The sequence below is a fragment of the Dermacentor andersoni genome, chromosome 4 (genome assembly GCF_023375885.2).
Source record: "Dermacentor andersoni chromosome 4, qqDerAnde1_hic_scaffold, whole genome shotgun sequence".
NCBI classification, from domain to species: Eukaryota; Metazoa; Arthropoda; class Arachnida; order Ixodida; family Ixodidae; genus Dermacentor; species Dermacentor andersoni.
The window spans coordinates 11,714,542-11,736,499 of NC_092817.1; the positions used below are offsets into that span (position 1 = coordinate 11,714,542).

The 21,958-nt window shown below is 50.0% G+C and overlaps 2 protein-coding genes across 2 annotated transcripts in view; both read left to right on the forward strand.

Annotated features, from left to right (window-relative positions):
• GABA-B-R3 (gamma-aminobutyric acid type B receptor subunit 3) overlaps nt 1–21,958 on the forward strand; it is a 394,949-nt gene that overhangs the window by 64,115 nt on the left and 308,876 nt on the right. The window lies entirely within an intron of this gene.
• LOC140217034 (uncharacterized) lies at nt 3,920–4,959 on the forward strand. Its single transcript, XM_072287465.1, has one exon. It carries the CDS (start codon nt 3,920–3,922, stop codon nt 4,925–4,927), a length of 1,008 nt encoding a protein of 335 aa, XP_072143566.1. The 3' UTR covers nt 4,928–4,959.

Consider the following 21,958-nt stretch of genomic DNA (forward strand, 5'->3'; position numbering starts at 1 on the left):
TTTGCGTAACTTACGCATCACAGAGGAACCTTCGAACAAATGTGTCTTTTACTAACTAGCTCTTCGCACGCGTACTAGAGAAGTCAGAATACGGCTGCCTTCGACACACACGAGCAACCCAGTCATCAACGTTCTGCTTCCTTCCGTCCGCACAGGACACGCGTTAATGGACCTAAGAGCTCTTCTCAGTGCAAATCACGCACTTACTGAAAATCTACGCATTTAACCTTAGACAATTCAAAAACACTTAAAAAGAAAGAAGGTTAAATAACACACGCGCGCGTTACGATAGGCCTCTCAAAGATAACCTTGACCTTCAGGTTACTCACGCATACACAAAAAAAAGAAAGCCTATATACTTATTAATGAACACCTCGCGAGACTACAGGTTTACTTTAAACGCGTCTTTCAAATCTCGAGCTTCTCAAACAAAACATAAACAGAGCTCATACCTTACATATTGAAAGAAATCCTAGTCTCAAATCGCGAAAATCTGCAAATGTTCAAAAATAAAACAAAACAACACTACTGCGGAAGCTCTCTTGGCCTCCCGTTCCCGATTGCTTACGACTGACTCATACTTTCAGCCGCACCCGAGGTGGTCGCGGTTTAAAAGCTACTCTGGCTACGGAGGAACAACAAAAGGGCTGACTCACTATCAGCTCCCCCAAGACGTTACGGTCTCCTGCCAATTTGCGTCCTCGCGCCCCGCTTTGAACATGACCTCGACTGACCGCGTTGCTACTCCCCACCTGGTCTCGTGTTGCCACCTTGCGCTTCATTGTACTGCACGCTGAGCTTCGAAGAGAACGACGGAACGACGAGGAATTTGACTTCCCCGTGCCCTTTGTCCGCGTCCGTGCAGAACAAGCTTCTCGGTCCCCCTTTGACCGGTGGCTCGAACGTGTTTGATGCGTCAACATCGTCCGTGACGACCGCACCTGTCTTTTCTCCGCGCCCTGCCCTTCTGGGTCTCTCGCCGTCTTTGGCGGCGCTACATTAGTCACCGCATTCCGATTTTTTCGGCGCTTCTTTCTGCGGCGCTTTCTCCTCGAACTCTCTTTCATGCCGTCATCTCGCGCCTCGTGCTGGCCGTTACACATCTCGTCGGCCCGGATCGGTCTCTTACCCGCACAGTCTGATTGATTTTCATTTAAATCAACATTCTCGCTGCCTCGACTGGCGGACAGCTCAACCGACTCTGGCACAATGCAGCAGGCTTTACTCGAGTTATGCAACTCGCACTCTTGCGAACTGCCCTCTACTGCATTGCCCAGCTCACGCTGTGCATCTGCACACAGCCCGTCGGTATCGATCGCTGTCTCACGCGCACAGTCCGAATGATTAACAACTGAATCATCCCTATCTAGGCTATCTAGACTGGCGGAGAGCTGCACCGATCCCTGAACAATGCAGTTGTTCTCTCGTGAGCTACGGAGCTCGCCACCCCGAGAACTATTCTCAACTGCATCGTCCAGTTCGCACTTCACTTCTGCACGCAGATCTGACTCGACATGGGTGCTCGCGTCTGTCAAGTCCGTAGTATTCTGTACCTCGCTAACGACCTCGCTACCATGAGATGCGACGCACACGCGCGGTAACTGTGCCAATTTGTTCGCAGCTGGCCTAGCTGTCTCTACATTCATCTGTTGGCACAGCACCTCGTCGCTCTCACTCTGGCCTTTAACGGCCTCTGCTGCCACTAAGGCTTCGTTAGCTGCTAGCACTTCGAGTTCACTTGTGAACGTGCTGCTACTCTCACAGGTACTACTACTTTCCTCGGCTTTTGAACAAAATCTGCTATTTACTTCCTGCCACTTTCGCTGCGTCCAGCCTACAGATTTCTCCAGCCGCTGTTGACTTCGCTCGATTGACTGCTCAAAACCTTGAATCTCATTGTTCAATGCATCAATGTACTGCCTCGTTACTTCTGTTAGGCCTTCTTCCTGCGAAACCCCTTTCAGTTTCTGCCTAGCTTCTTCCTGTTTTTGCCTAAATTCATCCTGTTCTTGCCTAATTGCTTCCTGTTCCCGTTTTTTACTTAGAATTCGTTTGCCCATTTGCTCTATGAATTTCAAATCATTCTCACTTTCGAGAATTGTCTTACGAATTTCTGATTCATTCAAGTTGGCACGGAAGCAGCATTTGGAGCACCATGGCTCATACAACGCACCCTTCCACTTCGCAGGCGATCTTCGCGTTCTTGTTGCTGCTGTGTCCGTGCACAGCGTATTCGGAGTATGACCCTTCGCAACCACTAATACTATCAAGCAAGGCCACAATCTACCAGCAGACCGGCAGCTATCTCCACATCGACCCACTACAACTACTGCGCCCAGCCTTCTGCGCACCATCATCGTCAACCGTGTCGTCACATCGCAGTGGCAACTTAAGCGGCTGTCCGAGCGTCAGTCCGTTTAGTTGGCACGGAAGCAGCATTTGGAGCACCATGGCTCATACAACGCACCCTTCCACTTCGCAGGCGATCTTCGCGTTCTTGTTGCTGCTGTGTCCGTGCACAGCGTATTCGGAGTATGACCCTTCGCAACCACTGGTACTATCAAGCAAGGCCACAATCTACCAGCAGACCGGCAACTATCTCCACATCGACCCACTACAACTACTGCGCCCAGCCTTCTGCGCACCATCATCGTCAACCGTGTCATCACATCGCAGTGGCAACTTAAGCGGCTGTCCGAGCGTCAGTCCGTTTAGTTGGCACGGAAGCAGCATTTGGAGCACCATGGCTCATACAACGCACCCTTCCACTTCGCAGGCGATCTTCGCGTTCTTGTTGCTGCTGTGTCCGTGCACAGCGTATTCGGAGTATGACCCTTCGCAACCACTGGTACTATCAAGCAAGGCCACAATCTACCAGCAGACCGGCAACTATCTCCACATCGACCCACTACAACTACTGCGCCCAGCCTTCTGCGCACCATCATCGTCAACCGTGTCATCACATCGCAGTGGCAACTTAAGCGGCTGTCCGAGCGTCAGTCCGTTTAGTTGGCACGGAAGCAGCATTTGGAGCACCATGGCTCATACAACGCACCCTTCCACTTCGCAGGCGATCTTCGCGTTCTTGTTGCTGCTGTGTCCGTGCACAGCGTATTCGGAGTATGACCCTTCGCAACCACTGGTACTATCAAGCAAGGCCACAATCTACCAGCAGACCGGCAACTATCTCCACATCGACCCACTACAACTACTGCGCCCAGCCTTCTGCGCACCATCATCGTCAACCGTGTCATCACATCGCAGTGGCAACTTAAGCGGCTGTCCGAGCGTCAGTCCGTTTAGTTGGCACGGAAGCAGCATTTGGAGCACCATGGCTCATACAACGCACCCTTCCACTTCGCAGGCGATCTTCGCGTTCTTGTTGCTGCTGTGTCCGTGCACAGCGTATTCGGAGTATGACCCTTCGCAACCACTGGTACTATCAAGCAAGGCCACAATCTACCAGCAGACCGGCAACTATCTCCACATCGACCCACTACAACTACTGCGCCCAGCCTTCTGCGCACCATCATCGTCAACCGTGTCATCACATCGCAGTGGCAACTTAAGCGGCTGTCCGAGCGTCAGTCCGTTTAGTTGGCACGGAAGCAGCATTTGGAGCACCATGGCTCATACAACGCACCCTTCCACTTCGCAGGCGATCTTCGCGTTCTTGTTGCTGCTGTGTCCGTGCACAGCGTATTCGGAGTATGACCCTTCGCAACCACTGGTACTATCAAGCAAGGCCACAATCTACCAGCAGACCGGCAACTATCTCCACATCGACCCACTACAACTACTGCGCCCAGCCTTCTGCGCACCATCATCGTCAACCGTGTCATCACATCGCAGTGGCAACTTAAGCGGCTGTCCGAGCGTCAGTCCGTTTAGTTGGCACGGAAGCAGCATTTGGAGCACCATGGCTCATACAACGCACCCTTCCACTTCGAAGGTCTGTAAAAACTTTCCGCTTTATGCTAAGAAAAGTGACGACCCATTTTTGCTATTGCTTCCGTGCCAACAAGTGCTCTGTGAAATTGTCGCAGATTGTTTCTCTATGGCGTTGCTGTTATTGTGCTCAGGTGACGTGGAAACTAATCCAGGTCCTACTACGCGTACTGAGGCATTACTCGAGCTGCAGAATTTGCCATCAAATCCTTCTGAGCAGACGGAAGTTCTTTTCCGGCTGTTAAAAGACCTTCAGGCTCGTTCTGTACAATCTGCTAAGGGTCAGGCCGAGTTGGTTAACGACGTCAAGGCTATTAAGGTTGGTCAAAAGAACATCGAGACCAAAATGGAATGTATCCAGAAAAGATTAGACAACCTTGAAGAAAAAACAAATGTTCTAGACCATCTCCATGATGAAATGACTGGCATTCAGGCGTCGGCTCAAGCCCAAACAACTCGGCTTGACTCTTTACTAATGCGCGTTGACGAACTTGAGGACAGATCGCGACGCAACAACCTCATATTTCATGGCATCCGTGACTCTCGGGAATCGTGGGAACAGTCCGAATCACGCATAAGAGAAGCACTAACCGGTGTAATCGACAGCCTGCCTGACACGGCAATCGAACGTGCTCATCGCATTAGTCACTACACGCCTAATAAGTGTCGCCCAATTGTAGTTAAATTCACCAACACGAAAATAAAAGACAAAGTATTTTCTATGCGCGCACAGCTGAAAGAAAAGGGTATTTCTATCTCCGAAGATTTTTCGCCCGCCACCCGTCACGTCCGTAAAAAACTAATTGAGTACGCTAAAAGCCAGCCCCAACCATGCCCTTTCCAGTTAAGGTACACCAAACTAATAATGAATAAAAAACAGTTCGTCTATGACCCGGCAACAGACACCGTCAACGAGCATGCGCCATATGAACCACGAGATAACGGCGGGCATGCAAATTCCCAGCACGTGCCCAGTTAGGAAAACGTGAGGGGATGTGGACGAGAATCACGAGAATCATGCATCGTATCTGTGTTCTTTACAAATATTCGAAGCGTCGTGAATAAGCGCACTTCCTTAGAATCTGCCTTGGAGACTTGCAACGCCGACATCTTTGTGCTTACCGAAACGTGGCTACATTCACAGATTCAAGATAACGAAATTCTTCAAACCGCGCACCATTTTTCACTGTATCGTTGTGACCGTACAATGCGTCAGGGAGGCGGCGTGCTCTTAGCGATTTCTAAAGATTTCCCATCTCAGTGTATTCATGTCAATACTGACCTCGAAACGGTTTGGGCCATCATTGAAATCAATCACCAGAAGATAATCATTGGTGTTTGTTACCGCCCCCCAACTTATTCATCTAACTTCGTAAACGAGATGCATGATATCATTAATATTGTTACATCTCGTCATCCTACATTACCCTTATATTTGCTTGGCGATTTTAATCTACCGAACATAATATGGAATACTGAACCTCCAACTTTACACCCTTTTTCTTCATTAGCCAATGAGTTCTTAGACATGTGCTCTGTCTTCTCACATTCACAACTTGTTACTCAACCCACACGCACTACCGAATCCGTTGGGAACACACTTGACCTTCTATTAACATCGCGGCCTGACCTAGTTTCCGACATCACCTATTTACCCGGCTTGAGCGACCATTCAGCACTTTCGTTTGACTTAAATATTTTGCGGCCAAAAACCGGTAAAAAATTCAAATCTTTTCGGGACTACGCAAAAGGAAATTTTGAAGCAATCAACGCCGAATTATCTGCTTTTCTAGACGTATTTATAAACAACTTCGACAGCCGTACCGTTCAGACCAACTGGAATATGTTTGCTGCAAAAATTGCGGAACTAACAAACAAATACATCCCACTGCGCACCATTGCATGTAATCTAAACGCCCCATGGTACAACATCCGTCTCAAGCGCCTGTCTAATAAAAAGAAACGCCTGCACAAATTAGCCAAACGTTCACCTAGCGTAAACCACTGGACCAAATACAAACTGGCGGCAGATGAGTATGCAGCCGCACTTAAACAAACCAAAGATCACTTCCTTGGCAATACCTTGCCTTTAATGCTTAAAACCGACACCAAGAAATTCTGGCGCGTCATTAACCCCAAGGCGGACGACATGATAACCTTAATCGACAGCTCTGGAAATGTTATTCCAACTAATCAATGTGCGTCCGCGCTTAATGATGTTTTCATGCACAACTTTTCATCAACTACACACATTACTCTTCCATCCACGCACGACTACGATTACCAAGAAATGTTTCCCATAATCATTGAACCAGCAGGCATCATACCAATTATCTCATCTTTAAAACTATCTTCGGCTCCAGGACACGATTTAATAAACGCGAAATTTTTGAAAAGCACTAGCTGTTATTCTTCAATTTTCCTAGGAATGATCTTCCAACAGTCGCTAGATAAGGGTTCTTTGCCTGATGAATGGAAGATTGGGAAGGTGATCCCACTCCATAAGTCGGGTGACAAACATTCTCCATATAACTACCGCCCTATCTCGCTCACTTCCATTCCATGTAAGATGTTAGAACATATACTTGCCTCTAATCTTGCTAGCTTTCTTGAAACTAACTCATTTTTTTCACCATCGCAACATGGCTTCCGCAAGACATATTCATGTGAAACACAACTAGTTTTATTTACGCATAAGCTAAACGTCATTCTTGACCGCTCTTCAACTGCCGACTGTATATTTTTAGACTTTTCGAAAGCGTTTGACAAAGTGTGCCATAACCTTCTAATGTTTAAGCTGCATCGAATTAACATTGATCCCAGACTGCTAGCATGGCTTGAGTGCTTTCTCTCTAACCGTTCACAGTTTGTCTTTGCTAATGACTCAACATCTCAACCGAGCAGAGTACAGTCCGGCGTACCTCAAGGGTCGGTACTTGGTCCCCTCCTTTTTTTAATTTACATAAATGATCTACCCTCTTGTGTTTCCTCTAACATTCACTTATTCGCCGATGATTGCGTAATCTTCAGGGAAATAATATGTGACACTGACATATCTTCTCTTCAATCCGACCTTAACGCTATTTCTACTTGGTGCCAATCATGGTCAATGGAATTAAATATTAAAAAATGTAAATTTATGCGCGTGTCCAGAACTTCTAACCAGCTTCCTTCTTACTACGTTAATAATCTCCCCTTAGACCCTGTTTCCTCCTACAAATATCTTGGTGTCCATATTACTAGAAACCTCTCGTGGTCCATGCACGCTTCTTACGTAATTAAAAATGCTAACCGCATGCTGGGATACCTAAAACGCAATTTCACTAAGGCACCGTCTTCCCTAAAATTAATGTTATACAAGTCACTAGTCCGCTCAAAACTAGAGTACGCCGGAGCAGTTTGGGATCCCTTTCAGAAAAACCTGATTCACTCTTTAGAAATGGTACAAAATAACTCTGCTCGTTTCGTTTTTTCTAATTATAACCGAACTGCCAGCACTTCTGTAATGAAATTAAACCTTGATTTGCCATCTTTAGCCTCTCGCCGTAAAGGCCTTAGACTTTCACTTTTTCATAAGATATTTCATCATCCTTCACTTCGCGACGAACTTATCTCCCCTCCTCAATACATTTCATCAAGGTTAGATCACAATAACAAAGTTGGAATTTCATTATGCCAAACCAATGTCATGTCTCAATCATTCCTTCCGCGTACATCTGCCGAGTGGAATCGCCTACCAGCCTCAACCGCTACTATTGTTGACCATCAGCACTTCACGGCAGTATTAGATAACATTGTATAAACAGGAGAATTTCATTTGTGTTTTTGTACTACCAATTGTATCACTGTTTTTGTTTTGTATTACCGGAACACTGTATTACTGCACTGCATGCACCGTATTTAATTTTATTGACCAGCACTCCAGGAACACTCAAATAACATTGTATAACCGAGAACCATCTATTTCTGTACTATTAACTATTTTGCTGCACTGTACTTTTTTCTTTTTTTCGTATTTGATGTAACCACTCCCCTCTTTAATGCCTCTGGCCCTGAGGGTACACGAAATAAATAAAATAAATAAATAAGTTCTCATCTACGTTTACCCCGATCTCCTCACACAACCACAACAGGTCAGCTCTCGTCAAACACATTAGGACCATGGTCGCTACTTTATGCTTTGGCTCTGCTGTCGCACAATACTTGTTGCGATACCCACGCAAATCAAAATACAAGTAAAAGATCCCAGCGAATCAAATCCAAAAACACAGAGAAATTGAAGCCTGGTAAATCTTACAGCCAAAACCAAACGCTTACCTACTGAAGCAGCACCATATCACCAGTCCTTCCCCGCCGTATCCAGTCAGTTGCAAGAGGGTCAATCTCAAGTCGCCTCCAACTTGATCAGGATGCCGGTCGGTCACCATGTGCCAACGTCCGTCAGCTGCCGTTGCTGTCTCCCGAGTCGTAGGCCGATCTAGGAGCCGTAGTCGGATCTCACCGCTGCCATTCAGTTATTGGATTTGGCAGACGTAGCTGTAGAGATGAACTTGGGACGACAGGGCTAGGCGAGCAGGATTTAATTGCAGGATTTACATTTAAAAACAGGACATACATTGGCAGACTAGCGCGACTCCCATATGGAGCCCGCAAAACTAACATACAGCAAACAGTTTACGAGCACACAGCTCACTAGTACATTTCTAGTATGACAGAGCACTCAGCTCCCGACAACGAGCACGACACGAGCACACACTAGCAGCCGCAAACGCTGCCTATAAGCCCTTGCTCGACGTCATAGTTCGACGTCATTTAAGATGACCCGCCTTTTTGGAGGATGAGGTGTGTCGACTTGGAGGATGAGGGCTCACATACACGTGCCGCACATACACACAGGTGAAAAGGCCGGACAGTTCTCGGTACCGCCCAGCTTTCAGTGCCGACGTCAGAGGGCTTCGTAGAACTCTGCTTTGTCCCGGGTGGCTCGGCCAAGTACCAATTTCCCGAGTTGATCGCGCGCCACGTGGCTGCCGGCCCTTCGCAGTTCTCCAAAGGGCGCCCCGTCTGGTGGGCTTGGAACACGTGCAGCGGGCTGAAAGCTGGCACGTTGCCACCCCGTACGGCCACTCTTAACAGCAGCCACCGAAGTGCATAGTGGTCTGCAATTACGACGAAAGGGCGGCCATAGAGGTAGGGGCGAAATTTACCAAGTGCCAAGATTTTGGACAAACATTCCTTCTCCAGAACGGAATAAAGTCGTGTCTGCTTTGGTGAGCGTGCGGCTTGCGTATGTAATGACGTACTCGTCGAATCCACATTTGCGCTACGCGAGCACAGCGCCGAGGCCAACACCGCTGGCGTCGGTGTGCTTCGGTCAGAGCTACAGGATCGAAGTGGCGCAGTATCGCCGTGACTCAGCACTTGGAAGGCGTCGTCACAAGCGAACGACCAGGCGTAATTGAGGAAGTCGCTCCATAGAATCTGATTCAAGGAAGCGGTGATAGACACAAAATTCCGAATGAAGCGGCGAAAGTGGGAACAGAGGCCAAGGAAGCTGCGAACTTTACGGAGGAAGCTTTGCGAAAGTAAGCAACTGCACGGAGCTTGGCGGCGTCATAAAGAATACCGCTTTAAATACTATATACATGGACAAGGACGGTGAGCTGACTTGAGCCAAATTGGAATTTATTCAGGTTGGGCTGAAGACCGGCGTCAGTTAGGCACTGTGACACTTCCTCTAGCCTACAGAGATGGGAAAATCGTGAGAAAAAATAACCACATCATCTAAGTAGCAGAGGCACGTTTTGCCCTTGAGACGACGCAAGAGGTTGTCCACCATGCGCTCAAATCTTGCGGGGGCGTTGTAAAGCCCGATAGGCATGACATGAAATTACTATAGGCCATCTGGTGTTACAAAGGCCGTTTTAGGTTGGTCTTCTGGTGCCATGGCGACTTGCCAGTAGCCGCTGCGTAAGTCGATAGAAGAGAACTCCGGGCCTTGGAGGCAGTCAAGGGCATCGTCAATTCTAGGTAGAGGGTAAACATCTATGCGAGTTATTTTGTTACGACGACAGTAATCGACACAGAATCGAATCGATCCATAATTCTTCTTAACAAGAACAACTGGAGGTGCCCAAGGGCTATCCGAAGGCTGAATAACGCCGCGCTTGAGCATGTCAGCTACTTGGTCGTCGATAACACGGCACTGTGTCGCGGATACACGATATGGTCTTTGCCGCAGTGGCCCACTGGTACCCGTGTCGATGCGATGACAAACATACTGGCAGGCGAAAAAAGAATGGAGCTTGTCGAGAAGGCGTAGAAGCTGGGAGCGTTGGGAAACAGTCATCGTGTCGGCGCTGGAGCTATGAAGGACATCGGGCGCAGTCGGCTCTTCCGCGGGGTTACAGGCCACTCCGGCGACCTCATGAGTGGCGACGGAACCAGCTGGCAGGTCAATGATGGCAGCAGGGTCTCACTGGACACGGCCAACGCACTCTCGACAAAGCAAAGTGAGGGGACATGACAATTAGTTTGAAACGAGCAGTCTGCTGAGGCCGGCATGAACTTCTGAAACAGCGAAAGGCAGCGGGGAACATTTACGACGCACAAAAATGGCAGATGGTGCAAAAGATGGCGCTTGCTCATGCAAGCGCACTTTTTATCCCGGGGGTCCCGCTGCAGTCGTTTGACTTTGGGACCCTCGCCTGTATACTATTAACAACCAACTATGTATCTTGAAGGAACAATAAACTGAAACTTAAACAATGTTGCATGACACCGTGGCAAGGGCAGATGAGTGCGGTGGAATTGCACCGTCTTCGGCAAGAAATACTTTATCTTCAGCTTCACAAGCGTCAAGAAACGGGGCGTTGCAAAGCGCTTGAAACTCCACTTCAGCACGAGAATGGTCGGTGACGATCTTATTAGCGGAAAGAAAGACTCAGCCCAACATAATATCGTGGGAACAAGACCACAACGCCAAAAATTCGACGATGTAGAGGAGACCACTAATCACAACGCGAGCACTACACGTAGCTACAGGTGATAAGCGGTATACTCTGGCAGTACGAAGTGATATTGTCACGTGGTAGTGACGGTGAAGAAAAGCAGCAATGCGGTGGAATACAAGACTAGCTTTTATTGGGCGAACCTGTGCCCACAAAAACAGGCTACACTTGTAGCACAACGATAGCGGCGAACACGGTCGGCGATCGTCGGAAATCTGATCAGCGAGTCAAGCGCGTCGGCTTTTATAGAGCAGTCGTCGAATGTTCCAGACTAATCGTTCGGACCCGCGTACCTTCCACAAAGTTCTACACCATTCGCGTTACACGATGAAATCAGATAACACAACGTTCGGCGACAACAGATAGCCGGGTAGAAGTATCGATAACTTCCCAGAAACTTCGGATACATGCAGGCGCGTCCCGCGCTGTGCGATTACATTTGTTAGGTGGCGAAACGTGGTCGCCCGATAAAGATGAGTACACGTGTCAATACCCCCCTCTTAAAGAAAGCATCGACCCGATGCTGCATACAAACGAAATAAGGAAAAACACCCGTAGCAAAGAAAACAACAAAATAAGGAAGTTCGTCAGCGTCCGTAAAAGGGTTTCAGACGCACCACGTGGACCACTTCAGATCTTGCGCGGCGCCGCTGTGAATGCGAAATTCCGTCTGGCACGACCTCATAGTCCAGTGCGCCAATACCTCGAATGACCTTGTAGGGTCCGAAATAGCGGCGCAATAGTTTCTCACTCAGTCCTCGTCGGCGTATCGGTGTCCAAACCCAAACACGGTCGCCGGGCTGGTACTCGACGAAGCGTCGTCGGAGGTTGTAGTGTCGGCTGTCGGTCCTCTGTTGGTTCTTGATCCGCAGGCGGGCGAGCTGTCGGGCTTCTTCGGCGCGCTGGAAATAGCTAGCGACGTCAACATTCTCTTCGTCAGTGACGTGGGGCAGCATGGCGTCGAGCGTCGTCGTCGGGTTCCTGCCGTAAACCAGCTTAAACGGCGTGATCTGTGTTGTTTCTTGCACCGCCGTGTTGTAAGCGAAGGTTACATACGGCAGGACCGCGTCCCACGTCTTGTGCTCGACGTCGACGTACATTGCTAGCATGTCGGCGAGGGTCTTGTTGAGGCGCTCCGTGAGACCATTCGTCTGCGGATGGTAGGCAGTTGTCCTCCTGTGGCTTGTCTGGCTATACTGCAGAATGGCCTGGGTGAGCTCTGCTGTAAAAGCCGTTCCCCTGTCGGTGATGAGGACTTCTGGAGCACCATGTCGTAGCAGGATGTTCTCGACGAAAAATTTCGCCACTTCGGCTGCGCTGCCTTTTGGTAGAGCTTTAGTTTCAGCAAAGCGGGTGAGATAGTCCGTCGCCACGACGATCCACTTATTCCCGGATGTTGACATCGGAAACGGCCCCAACAAATCCATCCCAATCTGCTGGAATGGTCGGCGAGGAGGTTCGATCGGCTGTAGTAATCCTGCTGGCCTTGTCGGTGGTGTCTTGCGTCGTTGACAGTCTCGGCATGTCTTGACGTAACGGGCGACGTCGGCGGTCAGACGCGGCCAGTAATACCTTTCCTGTATTCTCGACAGCGTCCGGGAGAATCCGAGGTGCCCAGCGGTTGGATCGTCGTGTAGGGCGTGCAGTATCTCTGGACGCAGCGCTGACGGTACAACAGAAGGTAGCTGGCGCGGACTGGTGAGAAGTTCTTGTTCACGAGTAGGTTGTTTTGAAGCGTGAACAAAGATAATCCACGCTTAAATGCCCTAGGGACAACGTCGGTGTGCCCTTCCAAATACTCGACTAGGCCTTTTAGCTCCGGGTCCCCTCGTTGTTGTTCGGCGAAGTCTTCCGCGCTTATTATGCCAAGGAAGGCGTCGTCATCCTCGTCATCTTGCGGGACTCCGGGACTACGTTGGTGTTCTCTTTGCGGTCCGGGTTTGGATCACGGCTTGTCGGGGGCGTCCGGTACATGAAAGAAAAGCACCTCCACCAGATGTCACGTGGTAGTGACGGTGAAGAAAAGCAGCAATACGGTGGAATACAAAACTAGCTTTTATTGGGCGAACCTGTGCCCACAAAAACAGGCTACACTTGTAGCACAACGATAGCGGCGAACACGGTCGGCGATCGTCGGAAATCTGATCAGCGAGCCAAGCGCGTCGGCTTTTATAGAGCAGTCGTCGAATGTTCCAGACTAATCGTTCGGACCCGCGTACCTTCCACAAAGTTCTACACCATTCGCGTTACACGATGAAATCAGATAACACAACGTTCGGCGACAACAGATAGCCGGGTAGAAGTATCGATAACTTCCCAGAAACTTCGGATACATGCAGGCGCGTCCCGCGCTGTGCGATTACATTTGTTAGGTGGCGAAACGTGGTCGCCCGATAAAGATAAGTACACGTGTCAATATGTTTGACAGTGGCGTCGTAACTTTCGCAGTAAACGGCAAAGTTTGGCACTAATAACTGAAACTGCGGCACCAGTGTCCACGTGGGCGAATACAGCGACGCCGTCCACATATATGTCATGGCATCAGTCGTGGAAGGGTCTTGGTCTTTCTGTGGCTAACGCAGCTCCTGCCTCTGGAACTGCTGCGATTAGTTTTCCTGTTCCGGCGTAGAGGGACGACGACGCATCGGTGAAACCGAGCGGCGTAGAGGTGATGGCGAACGGCGGTAAACAAGGGGCGGTGGTCGGCGTATGAAGACATCTGGCCGGGGTTCCTAGATGAAGAGGGCGACAGGCACGGTGAAACGTAGGGAGCGGGGTCAAAGCTACGGCGGTAGCGTGGTGCCTGGCGCCGGCAAAATCGTATGACCTGGCCAGGTAGACCACACGGAAAACAACTTGACCGGTTGTCGGGAGTACGCCATTGTCCCTGCTGTGTGGGTATCTCAGCGAAAAGCTGTATACAGTGGCACGGCTGATATGAATGTCGCAACGGTCTGGGGTGGTGGCTTTGTAAGGGCCTCGGCATAGCTTGTGGTGCGTTCACATATACGCAACGGGAGTCGGCACCGGTGAAGTCTCACGGGCAGAAGGCAGAGCCGCGCAATCTTGCTCCTATATGAACTGGCGAAGGTTGGCAGGCAAAGGCGAGGGTGGTTAGCCGGCAGAGGACAGCAACAAACGCTGACGAGCGACCTCAGCACGGACGAACTCCTTTATCTGGCAAAGCAATGCGTCAACGTCAATGTAACATTTACCTCCAGCAAATGCTACAAGGGAATCAAAATGGCCAGAAAATCGAATGATGGAAGTAAAGGGATCACCCTTTGGCAGTGAAATTGTCGAGGCTTCCCTCGCAAAAGGGCGACACTGCTCCAGTACATTTACAAATAAGACAGACCACTGGACATAATAGCCTTACAAGCAAGAAACAGGGAAATCTACGAAGATCACTGGGTATCACATGTGCACTCATGCGGCCACACTCACGAGCAAACACCTCACCACAATAGACCCGACTTATGCGGACACGGGAATCCGTCAAGTGTTCACGGAAATGATACCTCAGCGCAGCGAAAACACGAGTCTTTTTACACTTGATATATACACCGCACCGAAGGAAACGCTGGGACCCCTAGACAACTTGGTGCAGCAAGCGAGGCAGCTAGCTGGACAAAGCGGCCTTCTCGTAATAGGCGAATTGAATGCGGCGCATGTGGCGTGGGCGTACGTCAGACACACCAAAACGGGAACAACCTTGTACAACGTCATCAAAATCACCGACTTACGATAGTGACGGACCCGACATATCCAACGAGCGTGGGCAACAGCCGGCCCCCGACACGTGTCCCGATCTTGCGCGCGCGTCGATACTTCGGAATGTCGAATGGAAAAATATTAACGAGACGCTTGGCAGCGACCACTTCATGATCGGCATCGCGGTACACGCGGGAAACATGGAAAGATACGCTCCACCAAAATCACCAGACTGGGCAAAGCTCCTGAGCGAAAGAGAAACGCAAGAAGCCCAAGCGATAAGCGATCTCGAGGGCTAGGTTGAAGAACTGCAGGAATCGGGGGTCAAAGACTCCAAGGAAGTCGCACTCACCACGGACAATCCGGCAGTGGACCCGAGCCTCTTACACATGTGGGAAGCGCGCCACAGTCTGATGAAAAGATGGCGAAGGAAGCGGCACAACCATAAGCTATATAAGTCAGCGCCCTTTCACTCTGTGAAGAAGGATGACCAGCGAAGCTGTGTATGTGGGCCCCTTAATGGCGAACTGCACCTCCGCAGAGAGTTGGCCCGCCAGCGCACTATCATCGGGATTGATCCACGTATGGAGAGTGCTTAGCGCCTGCTTCACCTCTGCCGCGTGGTCTACGTCGCGTCGTTCCTGAATCTCAGGATGTACGAAAAGAACAAAATAGACGTCATGATTAGGAAGGCCTTCGAACAGGCACTAGGCATAACCGTCACAGCCTCGAATGAACGGTTCGAAGCACTTGGGCGGCCCAGTATCCTAGACGAGCTGATCGAAGGTTAGAGGTCCGCTCAACTGGAAATGGTCGCTAAGAGCCGGACAGGGCGACACATTTTACAATCCCTGAACATTAATAATGAATCCCGATCCGGAGCGAAATTGGACATCGAAACGGATATCGGGACAAGCATCTACGTTCCGCCACTACTAAAAAACACGCGCCCGGTAAATAACGCGGTACGGAGGCGGGCAAGAGCACAGACAATGCACAAAAAATTCGAGAGGTCTGAGAACGTGGTCTACATAGACACCGCTGATTATGAGAATCGCGATGCCATGGCCATACCAATAGTAAATAGACAGGGCGATTCAATCGCTTCAGACACCATCCTCACGACGTCGCCGGAAGTAGCGGAGGAGGCAGCCATTGCCCTGACAATGACGGCATCTTCCAAATACAAATTCATAGTGGGCGACTCCAAGTTAGCCATCCTGAATTTCGCAAGAGGGCGGGTGTGTCGTCCGAAGCACTTAACATCATGCTGACCGGTTTTCGTGGCAACCGAGTCAGTGGGGTCCAAATCGTCTAGGCGCCGGCCCACTCCGGCCTCCCGGGGAACGAGAACGCGCTCGACGCGGCTCGAGGTCTAACAAACCGAGTCGACGCCGACCATTCCATGGCTGAGGCTCACTCGTTTCGCCGGTACGGACGGGGCTGGCTGGTGTCCTATTAGGACATCCTTGATCATTGTAGACATGTGAGGGCCAAGTATCATGAAGCACACAGAACTTCAGCTAAGTGGCAATCGGTGGCATGGCGTTGGCTCCATACCAACACCTTTCCTATCGCTGTAGCCTACAGCCGCTGATACCCAGAACTGTATGCAGCCGAATGCAAAATTTGCAAAGGCATGGTAGACCTTCAGCACATGGCTTGGTAGTGCACCCTCAAACGTAGTCACGTCCAACAGAAAGAACTCTTCTTTAGAAATCAGAGGGGGGGGGGGGGGGGGGGGGGTGTATTCTGTAAGAGTCCACCTAGTGAACTGTCCATTTCGGCCGCTGCTGATTGGATGCAGCTGTACGAGCGAGGAGCAGATGAGCGGCCCTATCCAATCAGCAGCGGCCGAAATGGACAGTTCACTAGGTGGACTTTTACAGAATACCCGCCCGTCTGCGGAGCAGTGAGAGACCACGCTGCTCAGCTCCGATCCGGAAGTGCAAGTCTGACTCGCCCGAATGGCTGAAGACGCCGCCGGGGCCCTAGGACTCCTGGCTGCCGCCTAAAGGGGAGAAAAACTACAGAAGAAGATCTCCCACCTCTTCCCCTTCCCTTGACCCCATCCCGGGCACACAATGAATTTGCTCTCTCTCTCTCTGTCTCCGCCGCGGGTCGGCCTGGTATTGCACTGTCTTCGGCATCGGCCCACGTATGAGGAGTGCTTAACGCCTGCTTAACCTCCGCCGCGGGTCGGCCCAGCATTGCAATTACAGAACTCTCAAGAAGTCAACTGATGCCCAAGATGTTGTTTGGTTTTCCGCCCAACTTGTCAACGCAATACGTGCTTTTGCAGCTTAAAGAGGGGATACTGAATGCACGAACTCCGTGGGGGCTGCCCGAAGGCAGTTCTGCACTAGACCTAAAGGGATGCTTTGACAGCGTGGGGCAAGAAGCCATACTAGCCAATCTCAGTGACACGAATTGCGGTCGACGAACTTACTACTATACGTAAGGGCTTTCCTCACAGATCGTACAGCCACAATAGGGCTGGGAAATTTGAGGTCACAGTGAGTAGACACAATAGAGGAACACCACAAGGAGCAGTGCTGTCGCCGACACTTTACAACTTGGCCATAATGAAATTCCCAGCCCAACTCGACAAAATACCGTGGATCAGACATGCCTTGTATGAAGACAACATCACAATATGGACGGTCGGAAGGTCCATAGGAGAACAACAAGAGGCATTACACGAGGCAGTAGACGTCGCAGCGAGATACGCGGAGACATGCAGACTGCAATGCGCGCCGGAGAAGTCGGAGCTCCTCATATAAACGAGAAGCGCTCAGGAGGATGATCAGCGACCGAGTCACGAACCATCCACTTGCGAATAGGTCTTAGAGAAACACCCAGCAGACAGATTTCGTATCCTCGGCTTACACTTACAAAAAGACGGGGGCGGAGGATATGCCATACAGAAGCTACAATACGCGACCACGCAGACCTTGCGCATGATGCAACGAATTACCAGCAGGAAGAAGGAACTCAAGGAACAGCAGCGGATCCGACTAGTGCAGACTATGATTGTGAGCCGCATTGCGTATTTAGGACCATATTTAAATTTTAGCCATGCAGAAGTGGAGACACTCGACCGGCTGATACTCAAGGCGTACACGCAAGCGCTCAGACTCCCACTCGGAACGGCTACTTTTTGCCTCGAGAAGAGATGGGCGCACCAAAGCGCACATGAAATCATAGAGGCCCACCTGGTAAGCCAGAAAGAAAGACTGCAACGCACAATAGCGGGATGCTGCGTCTTGAAACGTCTTGGATATTCCATGCGGAACACGAACGCAGTGACAAAAATACCGACATGAATACAGGAAACTATGCACGTCTCACCGATTCCCAGGAACATGCACCCGAACTTCCACATCGAACAGCGGCATGCCCGAGCGCAGGCGCTCGCGAGGAGGTATGAGAACCACCCTAATGTTTTGTACGTAGACGCGACCAGCACCGTAAGAAACACTGCATTCGTCACCGGCATAGTCGACAATCACGGGACTGAAATGAGTGCGTCGTCGGTTTCCAGAGCGAGCGCAGCGGAGGCAGAGGTACTAGCGATAGCATTAGCTATCACGACGAGACCGCACTGAGAGTGCGTCATGGTTCTCACTGGACTCTCAAACAGCATGCAGAATTTTTTTACGGGGCCAAAATTTCCAGGGCCGCATATTGCATTCTGAGTGGAGCACACCAGCTCACACCATACATACAAATTTTGTGGACTCCGGAACATGAGTCCTTACGCGACAATCAGTAGGCACACGCCTACGTCCGAGCACACGCACGCCGGTAGCCGCGAGTTCAAACGAACAATTCAACCCGGAGCGCATACCCCTAACCTACGCCGAATACATATGCATATGGGCGTCCGGAGTCGCGCGACCGCAACTTCGTGCAAGATTGCAGCGAGCTGTTTTCTTAGAGTCTCGGTACCTGCAGTGCCAAGGACTGCAACTGGCCACATATAAGTGCACTGCGATATCATTCACACGAAAGATTATGTGTCCGTATCCGATTATTATCAACGGCAATGTCATTCCATATGTGACACAGCATAGATATCTGGGCGTTTTCATTGACCGCGGTGTTTCATGGTCGAAGCATGTGGCAATGTTACAGAAGAAATTTACTGGACTTGCCCAAGTTTTTCACTTTCTGGCTGGTATGAAGTGGGGCCCATCTGAGCATTCCTACTCCGGCTGTACCAGGCTCTCTACGTCGGCTACATTCGGTATAGCCTACCAGTTTTATCACGTATGAGCCCGTCATGTTTGCGTACGCTGGAAAGTGCTCAGGCACAGATGCTGAGACCATGTCTAGGGGTTCCACGTTGCACCTCAATTTACGGCACAATTCAGGAAGCTCATGTACCCCCTATACCTGCCTTTCTGCGATGCGAACCTCTGCGATTATTCCTGCGCCTGCTGTGCCGTCAGCGACGCCGCCCCTTATTGACACTTCCCGACATACGGCCGAACTCCACTTTTTCGAGAGCCATTAAATGCCAAGAATCTGCCATACCATAATACTTTTTCCCTGCTGACCTTCCACGTATGCCCCCATGGGTAATGTCCAAAATACGGATACATCTCTCAATTGCAGCAATTTCTAGAAAATCGCGAATGCCTAGCTATATGCCGTGGGCCTCAGACATCTAACACATATATATGTCAAAAGAATATGGCTCATTGGTGAACGTATATTTATGTATTTATTTTTATTCATTTACTTATTTACCCTCAATGCCAATGGCATTACAGGGGAGAGTAGGAAAAAATTCATTCATAAAGAGAACTAGAGTGAGTTACAACAAACTATTTTAAACAGGCATGAACTTAAACAATGGTGGTTAGTGCCTCGCGAAAACGTTCGTTATCAATATACAGACGGATCGGTCGCGTCGTACGCGTCAGGTGCGGCTATCGTCGTGCCTGGGCATCAAGTCATTCGACGGTCTCTTTTGCAAAACAAGACGTCAGCAGCATCCACGAAACTAGTGGCAATCAGAGAGGCAGCGCACTATATTTTGCGACAGCCTCCTCAAGTATGGACCGTCTTTAGTGACGCGAAATCAGCTCTGCAGATACTTAGAGTCGTAATGAAAGAAAGTCCTTACAGAGTACTGGCTCTTCAGACTGCCGAGCTTTACACTCTAGCGGAAGAGAACGGCCACCACATTACATTTCAGTGAGTTACCAGTCACTGTGGTGTACACGGCAATGAACTGGCCGATGCCGAAGCGAAGAAGGCGCTCGAAGGACCATAGCCACTGCTTGCGATTCCTTTTTCAAGAGCGGACACCAACTGCCTCCTCTCAAGTGTCATCCGAACAGAGACAGAAATGAACTGCGGTACCGTAGCTAGCTGAGCGAATCAGTACATCTGCATCATTGTTACTTACAGCGTGCATTAAGGAACGCTGGCCTATCACATTTGGCCGCCCATTGCGCAGCTTGCAGTTGCAAGCCCATTTTTGCAAGCCCATTTTTGGTGGGTACGTGCACCTCATGCGACGCACCAAGTTTCCAGACTGTGGGCTGTGTAATTTGAAAGAGGCTATACGTCATGTACTGTGTCACTGCCCTCAGTACGTGGAAGAGCGTCATAAGTTGAACAATGTCCTTACGCGCCTCGCAGTCCGCCTGTGTGGGAGGACATTATTTTAGGCCCTTGACTACACGTTAAATCGAGCTTTAAGGCCATCCAGGCATTACTTGATTTTTTTAAAGCACGGGCCTGGGCTGTAAGCTTTCATCATCATCATCATCAGCCTGGTTACGCCCACTGCAGGGCAAAGGCCTCTCCCATACTTCTCCAACAACCCCGGTCATGTACTAATTGTGGCCATGTCGTCCCTGCAAACTTCTTAATCTCATCCGCCCACCTAACTTTCTGCCGCCCCCTGCTACGCTTCCCTTCCCTCGGAATCCAGTCTGTAACCCTTAATGACCATCGGTTATCTTCCCTCCTCATTACATGTCCTGCCCATGCCCATTTCTTTTTCTTGATTTCAACTAAGATGTCATTAACTCGCGTTTGTTCCCTCACCCGATCTGCTCTTTTCTGATCCCTTAACGTTACACCCATCATTCTTCTTTCCATAGCTCGTTGCGTCGTCCTCAATTTCAGTAGAACCCTTTTCGTAAGCCTCCAGGTTTCTGCCCCGTAGGTGAGTACTGGTAAGACACAGCTATTATAGACTTTTCTCTTGAGGTATAATGGCAACCTGCTGTTCATGATCTGAGAATGCCTGCCAAGCGCACCCCAGCCCATTCTTATTCTTCTGATTATTTTCGTCTCATGATCCGGATCCGCCGTCACTACCTGCCCTAAGTAGATGTATTCCCTTACCACTTCCAGTGTCTCGCTACCTATTGTATATTGCTGTTCTCTTCCGGGACTGTTAAACATTACTTTAGTTTTCTGCAGATTAATCTTTAGACCCACTCTTCTGCTTTGCCTCCCCAGGTCAGTGAGCATGCATTGCAATTGGTCCCCTGAGTTACTAAGCAAGGCAAGATCTGTAAGCTTTAAGTAGTCCTAATAGCTTGCTATATTTGTTACATCTTTCCTCATCATTGTCACCAATCATGCGCCTTTTTCTTCCCTCTTTCTTTCCCTCTTCCCCTTCCCCCCACGTGGAGTAGCTGGCTAGAAGAATGTACCTCAGGCCGACCTCTCTGCATTTCGTATTATACCTTTCCCCTCTCTCTCTCTCTCTCTCTCTACACGCACATCCTAGAACACTATCGCCTTTCACGAAGACCGCTACAGCCGCCTCGTAATGCTCTGACGCGGGAGGAAGCCATAATATGGCGAAAACTACAAAGAAACACACACACACGTTTCAGTTTTTACCACGCCATACACCCTGCGCTGTATTCCTGTAAGTGCTCACACTCCGATCAGTGCGCGACGCTTTACCACATGGTGTGGGCTTGCGCAAGCACACCACAGCTCACACCCATAACACACCCCACCACACGGCAACGGGAGGCAGCGCTGTCCAGCTCCGACTCGACGGACCAGCTCAACCTGTTCAACCGAGCGAGAAAGGCACCTAAGGCCGCTGGGCTCCTGGACTGAGGGGACCATCCATTGCACAGGGGACGAGCTAGCAACGCTCGTGTGCTCGTTTCTATAAATGTAACTCTCTCTCTCCCTCTCTCTCAGGAGCGGTGGCCATACTCGAGAGAGTTTCGTCGGACACAGGTGGGCGCCGCGTGAGAAGACGCTGTCGGCGGAGCTCGTCGAAACTCTGGCAAAGC